The sequence below is a fragment of the Meleagris gallopavo genome, chromosome Z, assembly GCF_905368555.1.
Source record: "Meleagris gallopavo chromosome Z, MGAL_WU_HG_1.1, whole genome shotgun sequence".
Taxonomy (NCBI): Eukaryota; Metazoa; Chordata; class Aves; order Galliformes; family Phasianidae; genus Meleagris; species Meleagris gallopavo.
The window spans coordinates 39654416-39672690 of NC_139435.1; the positions used below are offsets into that span (position 1 = coordinate 39654416).

At 39.6% G+C, this 18275-nt stretch overlaps 1 protein-coding gene across 7 annotated transcripts in view; it reads right to left on the reverse strand.

The window, feature by feature from the left end:
- Positions 1–18275, reverse strand: part of FRMD3 (FERM domain containing 3) — a 152640-nt gene that overhangs the window by 21563 nt on the left and 112802 nt on the right. For all 7 annotated transcript variants that reach the window (XM_085212513.1, XM_085212515.1, XM_085212511.1 and 4 more), the window contains 6 exons: positions 6522–6609; positions 4883–4971; positions 4624–4687; positions 3525–3613; positions 2151–2225; positions 1518–1586 (listed from right to left, as the gene is read on the reverse strand). In XM_085212513.1, coding sequence (XP_085068639.1) covers positions 1518–1586; positions 2151–2225; positions 3525–3613; positions 4624–4687; positions 4883–4971; positions 6522–6609 — 474 coding nt within the window. The remainder of the gene's footprint in view (positions 1–1517; positions 1587–2150; positions 2226–3524; positions 3614–4623; positions 4688–4882; positions 4972–6521; positions 6610–18275) is intronic.

Here is an 18275-nt window from a genome sequence, read left to right on the forward strand (position 1 = left end):
AAGTGTCAGATCCTGCACACTGGCCACAATAACCCCATGCAACTCTATAGTCTTGGGGATGAGTGGGTGGATGACTGTAAAGAGGAAAGGGACCTAAGAGCGTTGTTTGATGCTCGGCTGAACATGAGCTGACCGTGTGACCAGGTGGCCAAGAGGGCCAATGGCATCCTGGCCTGCATTAGAAATAGTGTGGCCAGCAGAAGCAGGGAGGTAATCATCCCCCTGTACTCAGCACTGGTGAGGCTGCATCTCAAGTATTGTATTCAGTTTTGGGCCCCTCACTACAGGAAAGACATTGAGGCCCTGGAACATGTCCAGAAGAGGGCAATGAAACTGGTGAGGGGTCTGGAGCACAAGTCTTATAAGGAGCGACTGAGGGAGCTGGGATTGTTTAGTCTGGAGAAGAGGAGCCTCAGGGGAGACCTCATCACACTCTACAGCTTCCTGAAGGGAGGCTGTGCTGAGGAGGGGGTCAGCTTCTTCTCCCAGGCAACAAAGAGGACCTGACAAGTTGCACCAGGGGATATTTAGATTAGATATAAGGAAAAGCGTTTTCTCTCCAAGAGTGGTCAGGCACTGGAATGGCTTGCCTAGGGAGGTGGTGGAGTTGCCATCCCCGGCAGTGTTCAAGAGGCATCTGAATGAGGTGCTACGAGATATGGTTTAGTAGCTTAGTGGGTAGTAATGGTGATAGGAGGACAGTTGGACCAGTTGATCTTGTAGGACCTTTCCAACCTTGTGATTCTGTGATTCCATGATCATGCACTGGAACAGGCTTTCCTGAAGTGGAACTGGAAGTGGCATTCCTGAAGAGATTTTAAGAGATATGTGGATGTGGACCAAACATGTCATGAAACTCAATAGGTAAAGATGGTTGGACTTGATGATCTTGAAGGTCTTTTCCAACCTAGATGATTCTATGAAATCTGATTTTCTTACTAGCCTCTTCAGAAAGAATTTATTATCTTTAATTAGGTTTTGACAATTTACATTGTCAGGGCAATAAGGAATGAAGACTAGAAAGAATTCGTTTGCTCATAAAGTCCAGATGATTACTTCTAACAAGTTAACTTTTTTTTTCTTAAAGAATGAACATTCTTTAAGAGCATTTTAAGCTTACTGGACTATGAAAAAGCTATTAAGTATACCTTTAAATATCCCCATATGTATAAACGAAACAGAATCTTTTGAAACTGGAAAAGAATTGGGAAATAAATGACATTATCTGTCAAAATCATGTAACAACATACTATGTCCAAACACAGAAAATAATACAAGCTAATTATCTAACCAATTAAAGCTAGCTTAAAAACAGCACAAATTAGCTTCCCTTGTGTAGGAGACAATACACAATTGTCAAAATTTTCTCTCACAGGCAACACTCATTTCCAAATGTCTCAGCATGGAGGTTCAGAATGACAGTCACTACACTCCACAGAAGAGAAAAGAGAATGTCTCTGCGGAGTGCAGAAATTCTCTTTTGTACCTAAACTGTAATATTAAATGTCTAGACATACCTGTGAACTTCCGGAGGTTCCCTCTGGATTTTAGAGCTTGCCTCCACCACCTCTTTGGCTACTTTTCCACTGCATTAAAATATGTATTATATATTCAAGCAAATAAATATTAAGATGAGCTCATTACATGACAAGAACTATACATGCATGAATAATTTATGTATTTTTTTAAAAAGAAAATGAAAAGAACAAAAAATGTCTAAAATTAAAAATTCTACTGATAAATTATCTGTAAAGCTACTGAAGAAAAAGAAACCTCTTGTAATTGAATGTTATGTGTTACTTAGACCAACCCAGTAACACAGCCCTTTTCCAGTGTCCAGCAACACTGCTCTATATTGAACACGATCTACACTAGCCATGCATCCTTGTTTCTTAGAAGCTACAACAAAACAAGGTCCCCATTACGATGGAACTGCCCTTTGACAAAAGTCTGCATTAAGTTTATTTTATTGGAGACACAAAATGGACAGTACAAACTATTTTCAATCCTGGCTTGAAGTAGGTTTGAAAAGGTCCTCACGAAGGAAAAATATTCCATTTGCCAAAAGTAATATCTGCATTTTTGCCATAACATTTGTTTTTTAACTTTCTGAAATAGTTTGACATGAAAAAGAAAAAGGAAGCACCCACCTGTAACGAAATCTGCTGCCTTTAAAAAATATTTTGCTGCTGGACATGGTCTTGATCTGGCTGGATTTTGCATACCTTGATGAAAAAGAACAAAGGCTGTTATATTTTCAGCACTGAAGAAACTGGATACGCAAAACTGATCAAATTCATTTACAATCTGTGCTATTTTTATACAACAAAGTAGTACTCAATAATTTGACTTAACAACTTTTTTTAGACCTATAAACGGATTTGTATATGAAGTGTCACACAAAATAATTCAAACAGTGCAGAATAACTGAACATAAAGTTCATAAAGATTACCTGGATAGGAAAACATGAAAATGAAATGCAAACACTTGCTGCATCTCTAAGGACTCTCATTCTTAAGACAAAATAAAGACTGCAATAAGCCAACAACACTAGGGCAATTTTACTCTAGGAGAAGACAACATGGTTATCATTTCCACTTTTCCACTAATCAAACAAATATCAAAGAATACAGAAGCAGTATATTTGTCTCTAAAAGCAAGTGGATTTATGGTGTCTCTATGCTGTCAACTTTAAGGACCCTGCATCATACCATCATACCACTCTTCCGTAAACACAAAGTATGTAGCAAGCTTTTATCTCAACAATCAGAGTCTGACCTACAATAATCATGGAAGAGTACAACCTCAGGCATGCTATTTCTTTGGTGCACAGTGGCTTCAAAATGGCAGACTGATTTCATTTCAGCCTCTCATTTCTCAGATCCCAGTGGACAATATTCTATGGCTTGTAAGTAGTTGAAAATAATCACAACCATTAACTGAGAGCCTGGACCGAGTCATAACTAAAACTATTTTTCATCGTACAGATGAATTAGCAGCTCTATTGTAGCACCTCATATTTCTGGTGTTCTCACTGAATATACTAATAGAATTAGAAGGATACATTATCGGTATTAAAATAAAAGAAGGAATCTCCTCCAAAATAAAGCAAGTTATTAACATCCATGGTAGAAGATACATTCTTTCTGTGCAGTTATGGGTAAGGATGAGGATACACCCCTTACATCATCCCCTTTGTGTTACTATGTCCCTACAAAGAAAGGTTTTTATAAAAATAATAATGCAATAGTATAAAGAGAGACTAAGTAGCAGAAAAAACTACCCATCCAAAAGGAAGCGTTTCTAAACAAAAGTTCAATACCATATCCATCCAACATCACCATTCAGTTTCTAAACACTTTATAATACTGGCTTATAAAATAATATTCCGTCTGAACATGCATATTTTTTGTTTTCATTTTTAATTCTAATAATGAAACAGAACATTTCATTTTGAGTAATCTTCTAGTGACACACATATTCTTTTCATTTTAGTACAGATGAAGATTGCAGTTTTACTTACTTGTAAAAAGCCTGGTTCTCCACCCCGCACTTCCAAAGATGCTTGCAGGCTGCTGGTGTTGAGGTATGGAACGTCAGTACAGCCTTTTTCTATGTGCAAGAAAAAGAAGACAAACAAAACAAACAAGCTTTTGAAATCTGAAAAAAAATGAAGCATTCATACCTAATGGCTATTAGTAATAATCAGATAAACTGGAGACCAAGTTTTCCTGTGTATCCTCCATCTATAGTTCGCTAAAAGAAATATATACCATATGTGGCTGGTAATCAAACTACTTGAGCAAATTTTTCAAAAATAAAAAGGAATGCTCTGAAGGGGTAGAGAAGAGCATATATATACAAGTGACTTCTGAGATAAATCTCTCCTGACAGCCTTCAGCCCAAAATCAAAGTCTTTCTGTTCAATATTCCACCATTATATAGTTGTTGCACTGCTTAACCACCTACTTCTCCCCTGTTCACTATGTCCTATCACCAAATACTCCTTGCTACCATGTAAACAGCTCCTGCTACTTCAGGAATTGCTTCCTTCCATCCTTTTCTGCTCTTCACTCAGACTGCATCCAAAGCCATAACATTGGGCTAAATCACTCTGCCCATGGGAAAGAATGATTAGAGCATGTTGTAGGGAAAATTTCCACAATTTTAATTGTAAGAGTCCAGTGACAGTACTCTAATTAGGACACACTTCATTCTAGCTAGTTGAGCAAAATTTGAGAAGGTGATTCTAAAAAGATGAAAATATTTTGCCCTGATCCAGGATTCAATACCCATGAGATGCTGTTCACGCTTTAGAGTAGGCAAGTAGAACTTTAGTGTTTTAAAACCCATTAAAACTTGGCTCCATAGACAATCAAAACCAGGTGCAATCAACTCAGCACTGCCTGCAGGTTAAGTAAGAAACATCTCAATCTCTTGCAAATAAGACACTCTTCTGACAACCAACAATATTCATATTCATTTGCATTCCATTTTAGAAAAAAAAAAAAAGAAATATAATTATCATTATACTTCATAGAAGTTTAAGTTTGGTTAAAAATGATATATTTAAGTTGACTCTAAATCAAATACAGAATTTCTGTAAAAATATTAAACTTCACCTCTTTCTGAGCTCCAAACACATAAAAAGTCTTGCCTTCAAATTTCAGCTTACAGACATCACACCTAGAAAGAGAAAAATAATTTACTGTAGACAATAGACTGAACTGCAGGTAAGAAAAAGAAACATGATGAGGTAAAAGAAGGAATATCCAAGTGGTTCACCTTAAAGAAAGTAAATACAGGTGAAAATAATAGAAAGAAAGGAAGACACAAGAGAAAAGAAAAATCTTCAATATTAATGCACTCTTACATGCTTACCATTTTAACAAATGAATTCGTTTGTTCCCCTGAAAAACTACAAATCCTGCAGCTGTGAATCCTAAAAATGTAGTTGTTCCTGTTGAGTCCTTGAAAGAGGAAAAAGAAATATAATTTGTCTTTATCCAGTGAGACATCTGTTACTAATGCAGAAGTTATAATTACTTTATAGGCTATCTGTACTTTATTTTCCTTTTCAAAATAAATTGTCTTCCAAGTTGTACACTTCAAAGCAACAAATACTTGATACAAATAGAGGTGAAACAAGTCTCATATATGTCTATGTGTTTAACAGAGTAACAGAATTTCTAATGTGATGCTACTTTTAAAAAACATTTATTAAAGTAAGCAAGTACTCTCGAATATAAACCAGAACATTTAGTAGTCTTTAAGTTATGAAATACCAGTTAAAAAAGAATTTAATTACATAATAGAAGTTTTGCCCCAGCTTTTCTGAGCAAAGAATCAGGTAAGTTTGGTATTAACTGGAGTTCCTGCCCGTCCCAAATCCCAGACCCTGACCTTGTTAAAGTGTATTGGGCTTATTGTGTCTTATGCTCAATCAATCTAGAAGATAAGAATAATCAGAAACTTATTTGTTTCTTGGTAAAGAGACGAACAACTGCAAGGAACATCTTGCAAGGGGCCACTGCACTTTGTAGCTTACTTCAAGAAGTCTAAAAACTTTTCCATGATTTCAGGCCATGAACTCCTGCATGTTCCCACTCTATAAGTCCTACTACATAGATAGAGAGAAGGTGCTGAATGAATTCTCATTCTGTCCTAAGTGCCAGCATAAGAGATGTCCTCTGAAAACTGCAGCTTTGAATTAAAGTTTACAGTGTCACTGACTTCACTCATCTCTTAATCAGACCCTGTATTTTGCACAGTAACAATACTCCAAGCACATTATATATGAAATCTGAAGCAGCTTTATGTTAGAGGAAACTGCTTGAAGGCAGTCATCATCAAGGCAGCCAAATGGACAGCATTGCACACTTCTGTTCCTTAACCAAATTAGACAGTATACAAGGTGGACTAAAATCAAAAGCAGCAATGAAAAAATGAAGCAGCAAACATTAAAAATTAACAGACTGCAGAGTATGTGGATAAAACCAAGTAATTAAAAACGTAGGTGTAAGGGACAATCAGAACTGGAAGTAAAGTCGCCTTCCTTTAAAGAACCACAAAACAATCACTTAATTTTCATAGGACTTACATATTTTGATGGTATTTGAAAAACTATTCTGCCAAGGTCTAATAATTTGCTTCAACTTCTGGACAACAGTAAGCCTGAATCTTGAAATTCCTGGCAAGAAACTATTTAATACCTGGAGCATCTATGAAACCTTCGCAGTAAGTGCAAAGAAACTATCAAGCATAGTCATAGTTTCTGGCATGACACTCTACTATATCATCCTGCCACAGTCTGGTTCTTCTGCAGAGACCTTTTCTTTGATTGTTGCACGGATTCAAAAGTACTTCTGTGGCCTTAAATGCAGTACAAGGGATAAGTTCTTTTATAACTGACTCCCTGTTTATATCTAAATAAAAAATAAAAGATCTAAATAAATTCAATTAACGGCTTTTTATTAAATGTTAGTCGTTTAAAAAAAAAACAAAAAACAAAAAACATTACCTTGCAAGGATGAGGATCAACACCATAAGTTTCTAATGAATGTGCTTTCAGGAGCAACTTAAATTCAGAAACAGCTGGGCTCTGACCTCTGAAAACAAAAACTCTTTATCAAATATAAATAATTTCAACAATGTTCAGTTTAGAATGTAAAGGTATAAAACTTTAATGTCACTTCCGGAACTGAACTACCCAATGTTGCATCTTTTCAGGTAAATTGTTTTTTAACACCTGTTGGATACAAGCAGTATTCCGCAGTTAACCAGAGTCATCTAATATCTTGCAGATATCTCTTGTCTTTTGATACAGAAGCACATCACCCTGAATATTAAGTTTCAGCATCTTTTTCCCACAAACTTTTTCTCCCAAACTCATCTAAAAAGATTGTCCAGATTAACAAACATTCATTCCAGCATAGGGCATAAACACAGCAATCATATTACAGTTCACTCGATACACCTAATTATAGCAGTGCTTGTTTCCACTGTGATAGTTTAGAATCTGTCAGCATTTCCATTATATGCCCCTATTTTTAGGGTGTCAAGAAGCAACTGTCAAAGCCTCAAACATGGCATACAAACTTGAGTTATGAAATTTTATTATTTTGTTTTAGCTCCTCTAAGTCATGTTACTCTCAGCCCTAACATGGATTTGCAGTGCCTTTTTGACAGTGAGTTGTTCTGTTTAGATATTTGTATTGCTAAAGAACATGACTCTGACAGGTATACAGTTTTGTGACAGATATACAGTTTTATGACAAGCACTGCTCAGGACCCTTAGAAAGCTAGGCCTCATAAATCCTTCTCATACACATTATCCCAGAAATGGAGCACTGACAATCCTTCAAGAAACATAGGAATGGTCATACTTAGACGTACCCCTCCACTTTGACTCCCATTCTCACTCTGTTTCCTGTGCCACAAAGGAATGAGCAATGACAAACAGTCAGAGCAATGATGTAGAATAATTTCTCTCGTAGCAGTTTCTGCCATCCCTAGAACAACTGAAAATTAAAAGATTCTGACAGACAAGTTTCAGCAACCAGCCCAAATTCATCTGAACTCTGAACAGACTATTCGAGCATACTTACGGATATCAAATCCTATTTTGAATCTACCACATTAATGCCTTGTGGCAATATCAGTGTAATTAACTTTTGTTGTTAAAAGGTTTTAACTCATTCTTATCTGGACTCCACTGTCTTTTAATTCCCAAAATGGCTTTTGGACCTACTTGGTACTACACTACTTGCATTTCATAATTATTTTTTTATATATAAAAACCCACAAAAATTAAAGAATTGCATTAAAGAATTCACCAATATCTAATAGAGAAGAGCATGTATCAAAGGGAACACAAAAAATTGGAAATGTGCCATATGCACAGCTACATATTTAAAATGACAGTATGAAAGTAGCAAACAAAACCAAACATGTTTATTTTGCCCAATTAATTTTTTGATGGCTCCATTAAACATTTTCTGTTCCTTTTCAATACCAATACATCATAATGGTTGAGTTCTGATAGAGCAAATTTTTTCATGTACCTGCCAACTGCAAAGAATAAAAGTAACTAACTAAATCTAATTTACTTAGATTGCTTGTGCTGCAGAGGGAGAAGTCAAATATATGAAAGATCTGACTGCTGATCAGAAGCTAAGACTTACAGAAAAATAATACCTTATAAAACCAAATTTTTCATAACTTCCTTTACTGACACAAAGGAACGTATTCATGATAAATGTAAAAGGAAAGTAGAAATGATAAATAATGAGAAATAATGTGATTCATGGGTTTCAGTTGTTTGGATTTGGCATTTCCAGAAGTGGAAAAAGTGTTACTACCTTGCAATCATTATTAAAGCAAGAAGACACACTAATAAACAGAATTAGCATGCTCTCACTTACAATCCCTGAAACTATGCTATCTTTCTGCATATCAGGTGGAAAGAGCTGTAGAGCTGTGATACTTGAAAAAAAAGGAGACAAAATTGACAAGTTTGATGCGATCAGATTACAGGCAAATAAAATGGCTACTGTGGGCAGCTTTAAGAGAACAGCACAAAGCAGAAGAGATCTGTGTAATATGAAATGGAAAAGAAATTCCTGACTCATCTTTTACCAAGGGAATAATACTTAACCTTCATAACATGCTTTTCACTTGTAACTTAATAATGAAACTTTCTTTAATAAATAAAAAGCTATCTATAGCAAATGCTATCAGCAAAAAAAGCCAGCATTTAATGTTAATCACTAATTTCACAATAGATACTCCTTTTATTGGCTTTGCTAAAAAGCCTTTAAAGTTTCTATTCAAAACAAACAACCTCCCACATTAACAACCAGGGTCCTGCAGGGGCAGCCTCTGTGAGAGCAGAGCCCAATTGATGCCCCATGTCACAATACAGCCAGCTCCAGTTGCTCCTAAAGACACCCGCTACTGCCAGAGCTGAGCCATGACTGATGCTGGGTGTGCCTCTGGGAAAGGAGATTTAAGGAAATGAAAAACTGCTGCATCGCAGCAGCTGGAAGAGAGGAGTGAGAAATGTGAAACAGCCCTACAGCTCCAGAGTCAGTGCAGGAGGAGGGCAGGAGGAACTCCAGGTGCAGAGCAGCAGCTCCCTGCGGCCCATGAGAGGCCCACAGAGGAGCAGGCTGTTTCCTGCAGCCAGCAGGCACTATGTGGAGCAGATCTTCACATGCAGACATGGAGGAGGCCACGGGACAGAAGTCAGTGTGGCCTGTATGAGGGGGATGCAGCTCATGAAGTAAAGGAGGTGCAGTCACTTCTTTTGACCTTATGTGATTACCTCAGCTTAGTCATTATGTATTCAATATTGAACTGAAGATGAATCCCATTTTTATATGTTGCAACCACTCTAGTTGCCAGCTCCCTCAAGACAAAGTTTTTGAGCAAGACCAGTAACATATTACAAAGAAAATTTTCAGTAAAAATCAACAAATAATAAAATAAAATAAAATAAAATAAAATAAAAAGAAATAAGGATTATCTGTAAAATTAGTCTCCACAACTGTTAGCAATGAATTAATTATTCATGCCAGGAATCAATCAGTCAATCAAAGAATTCCTAATAAAATCTTTATCAAACAAAGACTTTACTAAGACTGAGAAGTCTGCACTAGGCTTTATTTTTAACTTTAGGCTCGTGAGGATTGCACACAAGAGGATGCGCAATCTCTGTTTATTCCCCAAAGTGCCTCCAGCCCTGAAGTATTTCAAAGACCAGGATGCACACCAGGGAATACTTTCAAGATTGTCACAGCAATTATATATTTGCTTTGCTGACTGATCCTAGAATTTTCTCCCCTTAATATCTTTCATTTGAGGTGACCTGATGCCCATAATCAAACATCAATTCCTTTCAATAAATGGAGATTATATACCAATAACAGCAAAAAGCATTTTCAATGCCATTCTCAGTGCCATTTTGACTGACCTTTGTTGAGTCATTTTATTTGTGTTCTGTGATTTCTCTTACTGATTTATGAAGTGCTTTGAAACACTGTTAACCTGCTATTAATATATGACTGTTAATAAAAAGTGTAACTATTCTGCACACTTTTGTTTCATTTCTATGTTTATCAAAATTACCAGCTGGAGAATACAGTGGATTCACAGTACTTGTGCATGCCCCATGAAGGAATCATTTCTGGATGTTTATGGTTTGAAGGGTATTGAAAGGTAATTAATTCACAGAATTCTATCTGTAGATAGAAATCTGGCTTCAAGAAATGTTTCATATACCTCTCTTTGCAAACCTGGAAAAAAACAAACAAAAAAACCAAAGTCATAAAACTTTAAATAATATAGGCTCAGCCTCCACCAAATATCCTTTGCCTTGCCTCAGAACATCCTTCACTGCAGTCTCAGGAGAGACAGCACTGACTATTTAAATGATGATGCCCACCTATGAAATCCTGTCCTCTCTACATCCCAGGTCCTGCACAAAGCGTCCTCCACCAGAACAAGGGCTGGATTTCCTTTAGAGAAGCCAGAATTTTGCATAAAGAAGTTACGTGTTTAGTTACACCATGTACTGATTTCAGAGCTACCTACCACAAGGCTAAGATTTCCTGTTACTTTAAACCTACAAGTGATTGAGCCTCTAACAGTTATAGAATTATAGCGCTAAAAATCCTGAGTAGTTTTACTTTTGATCTAAGCTCAGAAGATTTTAGCAGACATCAGAGATGCTTTTCATACAGTCTGTCTGCTAATACTTTGGACACAATGAAGATGCTAAGCACTGAGTCGTATTAAAACATGATTCAAATTTACTAGAATTCACCCGTGCAACCTGGCTCTACCCCTTTTTGACCTCATTTTAAGGGCTGACTGCCACTGAGGAAGGATCTTTTGCTGCAGAAGCCCTCCTTTGTGGAGTCTTTCTGTGGTTCTAGATTTCTGAATTTGGGTGAGCACCCTTCTCTCTCTTTTTTGGGTTGGTTTTGTTGTTGTTGTTGTTGTTTTGGTTTGGTTTGGTTTGTTTTTTTCTAACACCTTCTCACTGTGCATATCCAAGACTGATCCTGCTGCCTTCACACCCAGATAAAGAAGTTGTGGAGAGGCAGGTCAGAAGCAAATGAAGAAATCCCTATAGTTTGGGAATTCACATGTACAGCTGAATACATGAGTAGGCTAAATATGTGGAATCTGAATCAAAACCTCACCATGAGAATGGAAAGAACTAGCTCAGTAAAGAAAACAACAACACTGGTGGAGCAGAGTTATGATTGTTATTTCCAGGAGAAAAATAAAAAGGGGGGGAGGGAGAAGCACCGGTATTACAGTAAAACAAACTATGTTTTCCAATTAAAATAAATTATACCTCCTTCCGAATTCTTGGAATTCTCACCAAAAAAAAAAAAAAGAAAAAAAAAGAAAAAAAAGAAAAGAAAAATGAAAAATGACATGGATTGATCATGTTTTGTTTTTTCACTGACTCAGAAAGACCTCTGAAAAGAGATAAGGGAGGAAAAAGATATCTGGTTTGTCTGTGAAGAATCACCCTTCAGATTACTTCTGTAGCTACATCTTCCATAAGGTGTAAACTTGCTCCTCACCTCACCATAATGCTTCTGGAAATATTCTCTATGCCATGAAAACACCCAGGTGAAAAGCAATATCTCACTCCTACCATGTTCTAGAATACAGATAATGCTTGTTAATCTTAGTTGTTTTTAACCACATGATAATTAAAAAGAACAGTTTTGAAGAGAAAAGCTCTGAGGAATGCAGCATACACATAATTCTTCAAGGAAAGGACTAGGTAATCAGGGAAGCACGATATTTACAGCTTCTAAACAACAACGATCTATAAAATCGAAATACTTCTAATCAATATCATGTTCATTCCCTGAATCTGTGGGCAGGGCTTAGAGGAGCAAAATCCTTCCCATTGTGAGAGAAACACAAACTCAAGATTACCTGATGAGACTGAATAAGTCTATGGGACCAGATGACCACACCTCAGAGTCCTGAAGAATCACAGTATCACAGAAGTTAGAAAAGACTTCTAATATCATCCAGTCCAACCGTCCAGTATTTCCCACTAAATCATGTCCCTCAGTACAATATTTAAATGTTTCTTGAACACCTCCAGGGTCAGTGATTCCACCACCTCCCTGGGCAGCCCATTTCAGCACCTGATCACTCTCCTGGAGAAATATTTTCTAACATCCAACCCGAATCTCCCCTCATGCAACTTGATGCCATTCCCTCTAATCCTATCACTAGTTACATGGGAGAATGGGCCAACACCCACCTCACTACAGCCTCCCTTCAGGTAGTTGTAGAAAGCAATAAGGTCTCCCCAGAGCCTCCTCTTCTACAGACTAAACAATTCCAGCTCCCTCAGCTGCTCCACATCATGTGCTCCAGACCCCTCACTAGCGTTGTTGCCATTCTCTGGACATGCTCCAGGGCCTCAATGTCTTTCTTGTAGTAAGGGGCCCAAAAGTGAATACAGTACTCAAGGTACAGACTCAACAGTTCTGAGTACAGAGGATGATGACTTCCCTGCTCCTGCTGGCAACACTATTTCTGATACAAGCCAGAAAACCATTGGCATTCTTGGCCACCCGGACTCACTTCTGGGTCATGCTCAGCCACACATCAGCCAATTCCCCCAGGTTCGTCTCCTCTACGCAGTCTTCCAGCCACTCTGCTCCAAGCCTGTAGCATTGCCCAGGGTTTTGGTAGCCAAAGTGCATGATCCAGCACTTGGTCTTGTTGAACTTCACTCCATTGGCGTCAACCCAGCCTGTCTAGATCACTCCATAGAGCCCTTCCTGCCCCGACGTAGATCAACACTTCCTCCCAACTTAGTGTCATCTGCAGATTTACTGAGGGTGTATTTAATGCCCTCATTCAGGTCATCAATAAAGATATTGAAGAGGACAGGCCCCAGCACCAACCCCTCAGGAACACTACTTCTGATCAGTTGCCAGCTGGATTTAACTCCATTCAACACCAATCTCTGGGCCTGGCTGTCCAGCCAGTTCTTCACCCAGCAAAGAGTATGTCAGTCCAAAACCACAGGCTGCCAGCTTCTCCAGAAGAATAATGTGGGGGGCAGTGTCAAAGACTTTGCTGAAGTCTAGGTAGACTATGTCAATGGTCCTTCTCTCATACACCAGTCTGGTCACTAGATCGTAGAAGGAGAACAGATTAGTCAAGCAGGACCTGCCTTTCATGAACACATACTGTCTGGGTCTGATCCCCCAGTTATCCCACACATGCCATGTGATCTTCCTCAAGATGATCTGCTCCATAATCTTCCCTGACACTGAGGCCAGGCTGACAGGCCTATCGTTTCTCGGATCCTCTTTACAATCTTTCTTGTAGATGGGAGTCATAACAGCAAGCCTCCAATCCTCTGAGATCTTTCCAGTTTACCAGGAACACTGATCAGTGATGGAAAGAAGCTCAACTACCACCTCCGCCAGCTCCCTAAGTACCCTCGGGTGGTTCCCATCTGGTCCAATTTGAAATGTGGAAGTTCAGTTGGAGTAGCAGGTCTCTACTGTTTCCACTTGAATAGTGGGGTATTTATTCTGCTTCCCATTCAAGATTTACAAGTCAAGTGGTAGAGCACCCTGAGGATAACTAGTCTGAATTTTAAAGCCAGATGTAAAGAAGGCGTTGAGAACATCAGACTTTTCCTTATTCTCAGTGATCATGGTCCCTGCCCATCCAGTAAAGAATGGAGATTCTCCTTAGCCCTCCTTTAATTGTTAATACATATGTTAAAAAAATTTTTTGTTCTCTTTTACCTCAACAGCTAAGGTGAGTTCAAGCTGGACTTTTGCCTTTATAATTTTCTACACATCCTAACACTGTCTTTGTATTCTCCCTGAGCCTTCTTCCACTGGAGGAAGATTCTCTTTTTCTCCTGGAGTCTCAGGAAAAACTCCCTGTTCATCTATGCCATCTTCTTCCCCACTGGCTCATCTTGTGGTACAGGTGGATAGCCTGTTCCCGCACCTTTAGGACTTCTTTCTTGTGGAATGACAAGCCTTCCTGGACCCTTTTATCCTTCAAGACTGAATCCCAAGGGGCACTCTCTACCAGTGTTCTGCACAGTTCAAAGTCCATCCCCTGGAAGACCAAGGTAGCAGTTTTGCTGTTCCTTCTCCTCACTTCATCAAGAAACAATAACTCTACCATCTTGTGGTCACTCTGTCCAAGACAGCAGCTGACCTCACATCTCCCATCAGACCTCCGTTCGTGAGCAGCAGGTCTCGCGAGGCAGCTCCCCTGATAGCCTCTCTTACCAGCTGCAAAGGAAATTATCTTCTATACACTCTAGAAATCTCCCAGACTGCTTCTTCCGTGCTGTATTGTAATTCCAGCATATATCAAGGAAGTTGAAGTCCCCCATGAGAACAAGGGCTGGTAATCACACAGCTTCTGCTGGCTGCTAATAGAATGCCTCATCTGTCTCTTCATCCTGGTCAGGTGAACTACAACAGATGCCTACCAGGTTGTCTGCCTTGTCGGTCCTCCTCCTCATAATCCTTACCTGTAGACATTCAACCTCATCATTCCCAGCCCCAAGCACAACAACACTAAAACACTCTCTAGAGAGCGATGTAACCCCTCTTTCTTTTCTTATCCCTTCTAAAGTGCTTATATACATTTATCTCAACACTCCAGTCTTGGGAGTGATTCCACCATGTTTCCATGATTGCTACTAAGTCATAGCCTGGCACCCAATGGTATTCAGCTCCTCCTGTTTGTTGCCTATGTTGTGCGCCTTGGTGTAGATGCACTTCAGCTGAGCCCCTTGCCTCACTCCCAATCCTGCCATCCCCTACGCTCACCTCTAACAGGCCTGGTTTTATCCCCTTCCCCCTTCATATCTAGTTTAAAGCCCTCTCAACAAGCCCTGCCAGCTCCTGGGCTAGAGTCCATTTCCCAATTTGAAGGTGAGACCCATCAGCAGACATCTGGCCTGGCATTAAGTAAACTGTCACACGGTTTAAAAAATAATAATAAAATTCTTGTGATAGCTCCAGCCTCTCAGCCACATATTTATGAGATGGGTTGTCCTGCTCTTCTCAGTATCCCTCCCTGCCACTGAAAGAATAGAAGAAAATACAACCTCTACGCCCGCTCTGTACACTAGCTGCCCCATTTCCCTGAAACCCTTTCTGCCAATTGTCAGGCTTCTCCCAGCAACTTCATCACTGCCAGTCTGAACTATCAATAAAGGATAATAATCAGAGGAGTGAATCAGACTAGGAAGCTTCCCAGAAATATCCCTGACACAGGTCCCAGGGAAACAGCACACTTCCCTTTGTGCAGGGTTGTGCCAACACACAGGGACCTCCATTCCTCTCAGCTGGGAGTCACCTACAACAATCACCCTTCTATTCTTCTTGAGGTGTGGAGTCAACTGCCTCACCCTAGACAACATCGTATGTGGACCTCCCACCACATCCTCAATCACCTCTCCCTCAAGTTCCAGAGCCTCAAACCTATTACGTAAGGGTATCTGGGAAACCAAGGTAGGTCAGGATAAGGGTTGCCTGTGATATAGAACTGGGACCTGTTCCCACTCTTCTTCTTCCCTTAAATCGCCTCCCTCTGTTCAATGATGGCATGAAGGAGGTCCACCACTGTTTGCAAGGTATCAACAATGCTGTCTTTTTTGCAAGTTTGGGAAAGAGTTACTCCACCAATCTATCTCCTGCTTGCACTCTCTGATACCCCTTAATCTCTCCACTCCCCCTTGAGCTCCACTACCATGCTGAGTAGATCATCCATCCCCTCACGCTTTATGCATGTGGAATCCCTGCCACCCTTCACCAGCACCAATAGGCTCAGGCACTCACTGCAGCTGCTTGATCCACTACATTTTTAGGCAGGCACTCCCTCTCAGTTGCCACATTGTTTCTTGCCAGAACTTTCTGCCTAGTGGAGACTATGGTTAGATTTGTTGTCCATGATGCAGCCAGTAGGTGAGCTGATCTCCTGAGTGGACAGTGATACTCTCCCTCCTCACCTGCCCTGTATAGACTGCCCACACAAACTGCCATGCCATACTCTTCTGACGCGCTATGTCATTTTTGCCTGTCATGTTTGTTCCACTCCCTAATGGCAGTTTTATACAGACAGGATGATCCTGCCACTGTTCCTGGCTCCACCTCTGTAATGTCAGAATGCCACTGCCACGCAGAGGACATTAGCACCCAGCACTGAAGGAAATGGTCAATGTAGTCGCTAAACCACTCTCCAACATATTCAAAAAGACATGGCTGTTAAGCAAAGCCCACAGTGTTTGGAAAAGAGAAAGGCTGGTCAATGCTTCTATTTCTAGGTGGAGGCTTGTGACAAGTGGTGTCCCAAAGGGACTGACCAGTCTTGGGAATGGTGCCTGTCATCGTCTTTATCAACAGCCTAGAGAGTGAGATCAAGTGCAACCTCAGCAACTTTACAGTTGATGCACCAGAAGGATGGGATGCCATTCGGAGGGATCTGGACAAGCTTGAAAAGTGGGCCTGTGACAACCTAATGAGATTCAACAGCACCAAGTACAAGGTGTTGAACTGGAGTTGGGGCAACCCCATGTGTACAGACTGGGAGAAGAACTCACTGAGAATAGCCTTGAAGAGAAGGACTTGTGGTGTCATCAGAAGAATCCAGGAAGAAAACTCTCTAACTCCAATGTGGTGTTAGAAAGTTAATATTCCTTTATTCTCATAATCCATACCAGGCAACTTGACAAATCAAGTGCTCTTTCTCGGAGTTCAGGTTCTACATTTAAACTGTCAATACATACATATGCACTACATTGGCATACACATCCACTCTTTTCCAATAACTCATTAATATGCTAATGTCCCTTTGGGCACGTGCAGAAGATAGCTTTGGGGGTCTTAGCTCAATTACTTCATCCTCATTTTTCTATCATCAGCTTCCTCCCTGTGTCCCTTGGCTGACCTTTTAGCTGTTTTCCCCCAATTTAGCAAATTTCCATCACTTGTTATGCCATAATGAGCAGCTTTCTATCTTGGTACACTATAACTCAAAACAGTTTATATGAAGAAGAAGTTCCTGCAAATGGTGAATGCAAAGATGAAAGAATTATGTTGTGACTTCAGTAGTTCAGTGAAGTAAGGCTCATTCTGAAAAACGTGACAGTCCACATACCATGCAAAGATAACTGGAAAGTTTTAGAAGTAGCACACATTAATTCCTCTTTGCTATACTAATATATTGGTCCTTAAGCTAATATATCAATCTCTATTGCTTCATCAATCCTTCCTTTTCTTTTGAGTACTTAAAACAGGAGAAACAAACAAACAGAAGGTAGACTGATTTTTCAAACAGTCAGACAGTAATAGGGCAAGGGGGAATGATTTTGAAGAAGAAGAGTTTTAAATTAGATGTCAGAGGGAATTTTTTTACTCAGAGATTAAGGAGGCATTGGAACAGGTTACACAGAGAAGCTGCAGTTACCCAGTACCTGCAAGCATTCAAGGCCAGGTTGAACGGGGCTCTGGGCAGCCTGATCTAGTGGCTAGCAACATTGCCCATGGCAGGGAGTTGTAACTGGATAGTCTTCAAGGTCCCTTCCACCCCAAGTCATCCTATGAAAATTCTATGTATCTACGAAACACACATTCTGGCCATCTCTCTTATTCAGTCAAATTACTACTGCTAATTATGGAGTGGAAGAAACATCAGGAAAATACAGCTGAACAGAAACAATGTTTTCCACCCACTAAAACATAAAGAACAGCATGTCAAAACCAGACCGTTACATTAGAATGAACCAGATAATTTTGAATTTGTTGTAGCATGTGCCAATATATAGCCTGATGATAAATACAAGTGCATACACTAGGAAATAAAGTGAGCTATCACAGGGTATCAAGGCTGAAATGAAGAAGGCAGTCAGAATAGCCCCAGCTGTATTGTAGTTGGACCTCAAGCAGCTGGCATGACAATCTGCCTGTGAACTCCTTCTACACGTCATCCTCCTCCTCAGCCCTCCAAAGTCCTTGATTACACTTTGCATAGATGAGAACTACAAAGATTTTGGCTACTTGAGCATGTAGGTCAGCTGTTCCTGAGCCCAAATCTTCTTCTTTTCCAGAATCTTCCCCCATGTATGTAAATGGCACAGATTCCAAATTCCCAGATAACTGGCTTCTATCTTCTGTGGTATGACAGCAAGTATTGGTACATTACATATGTCATTTTGATTGGATTATTCTCATCCGTATGA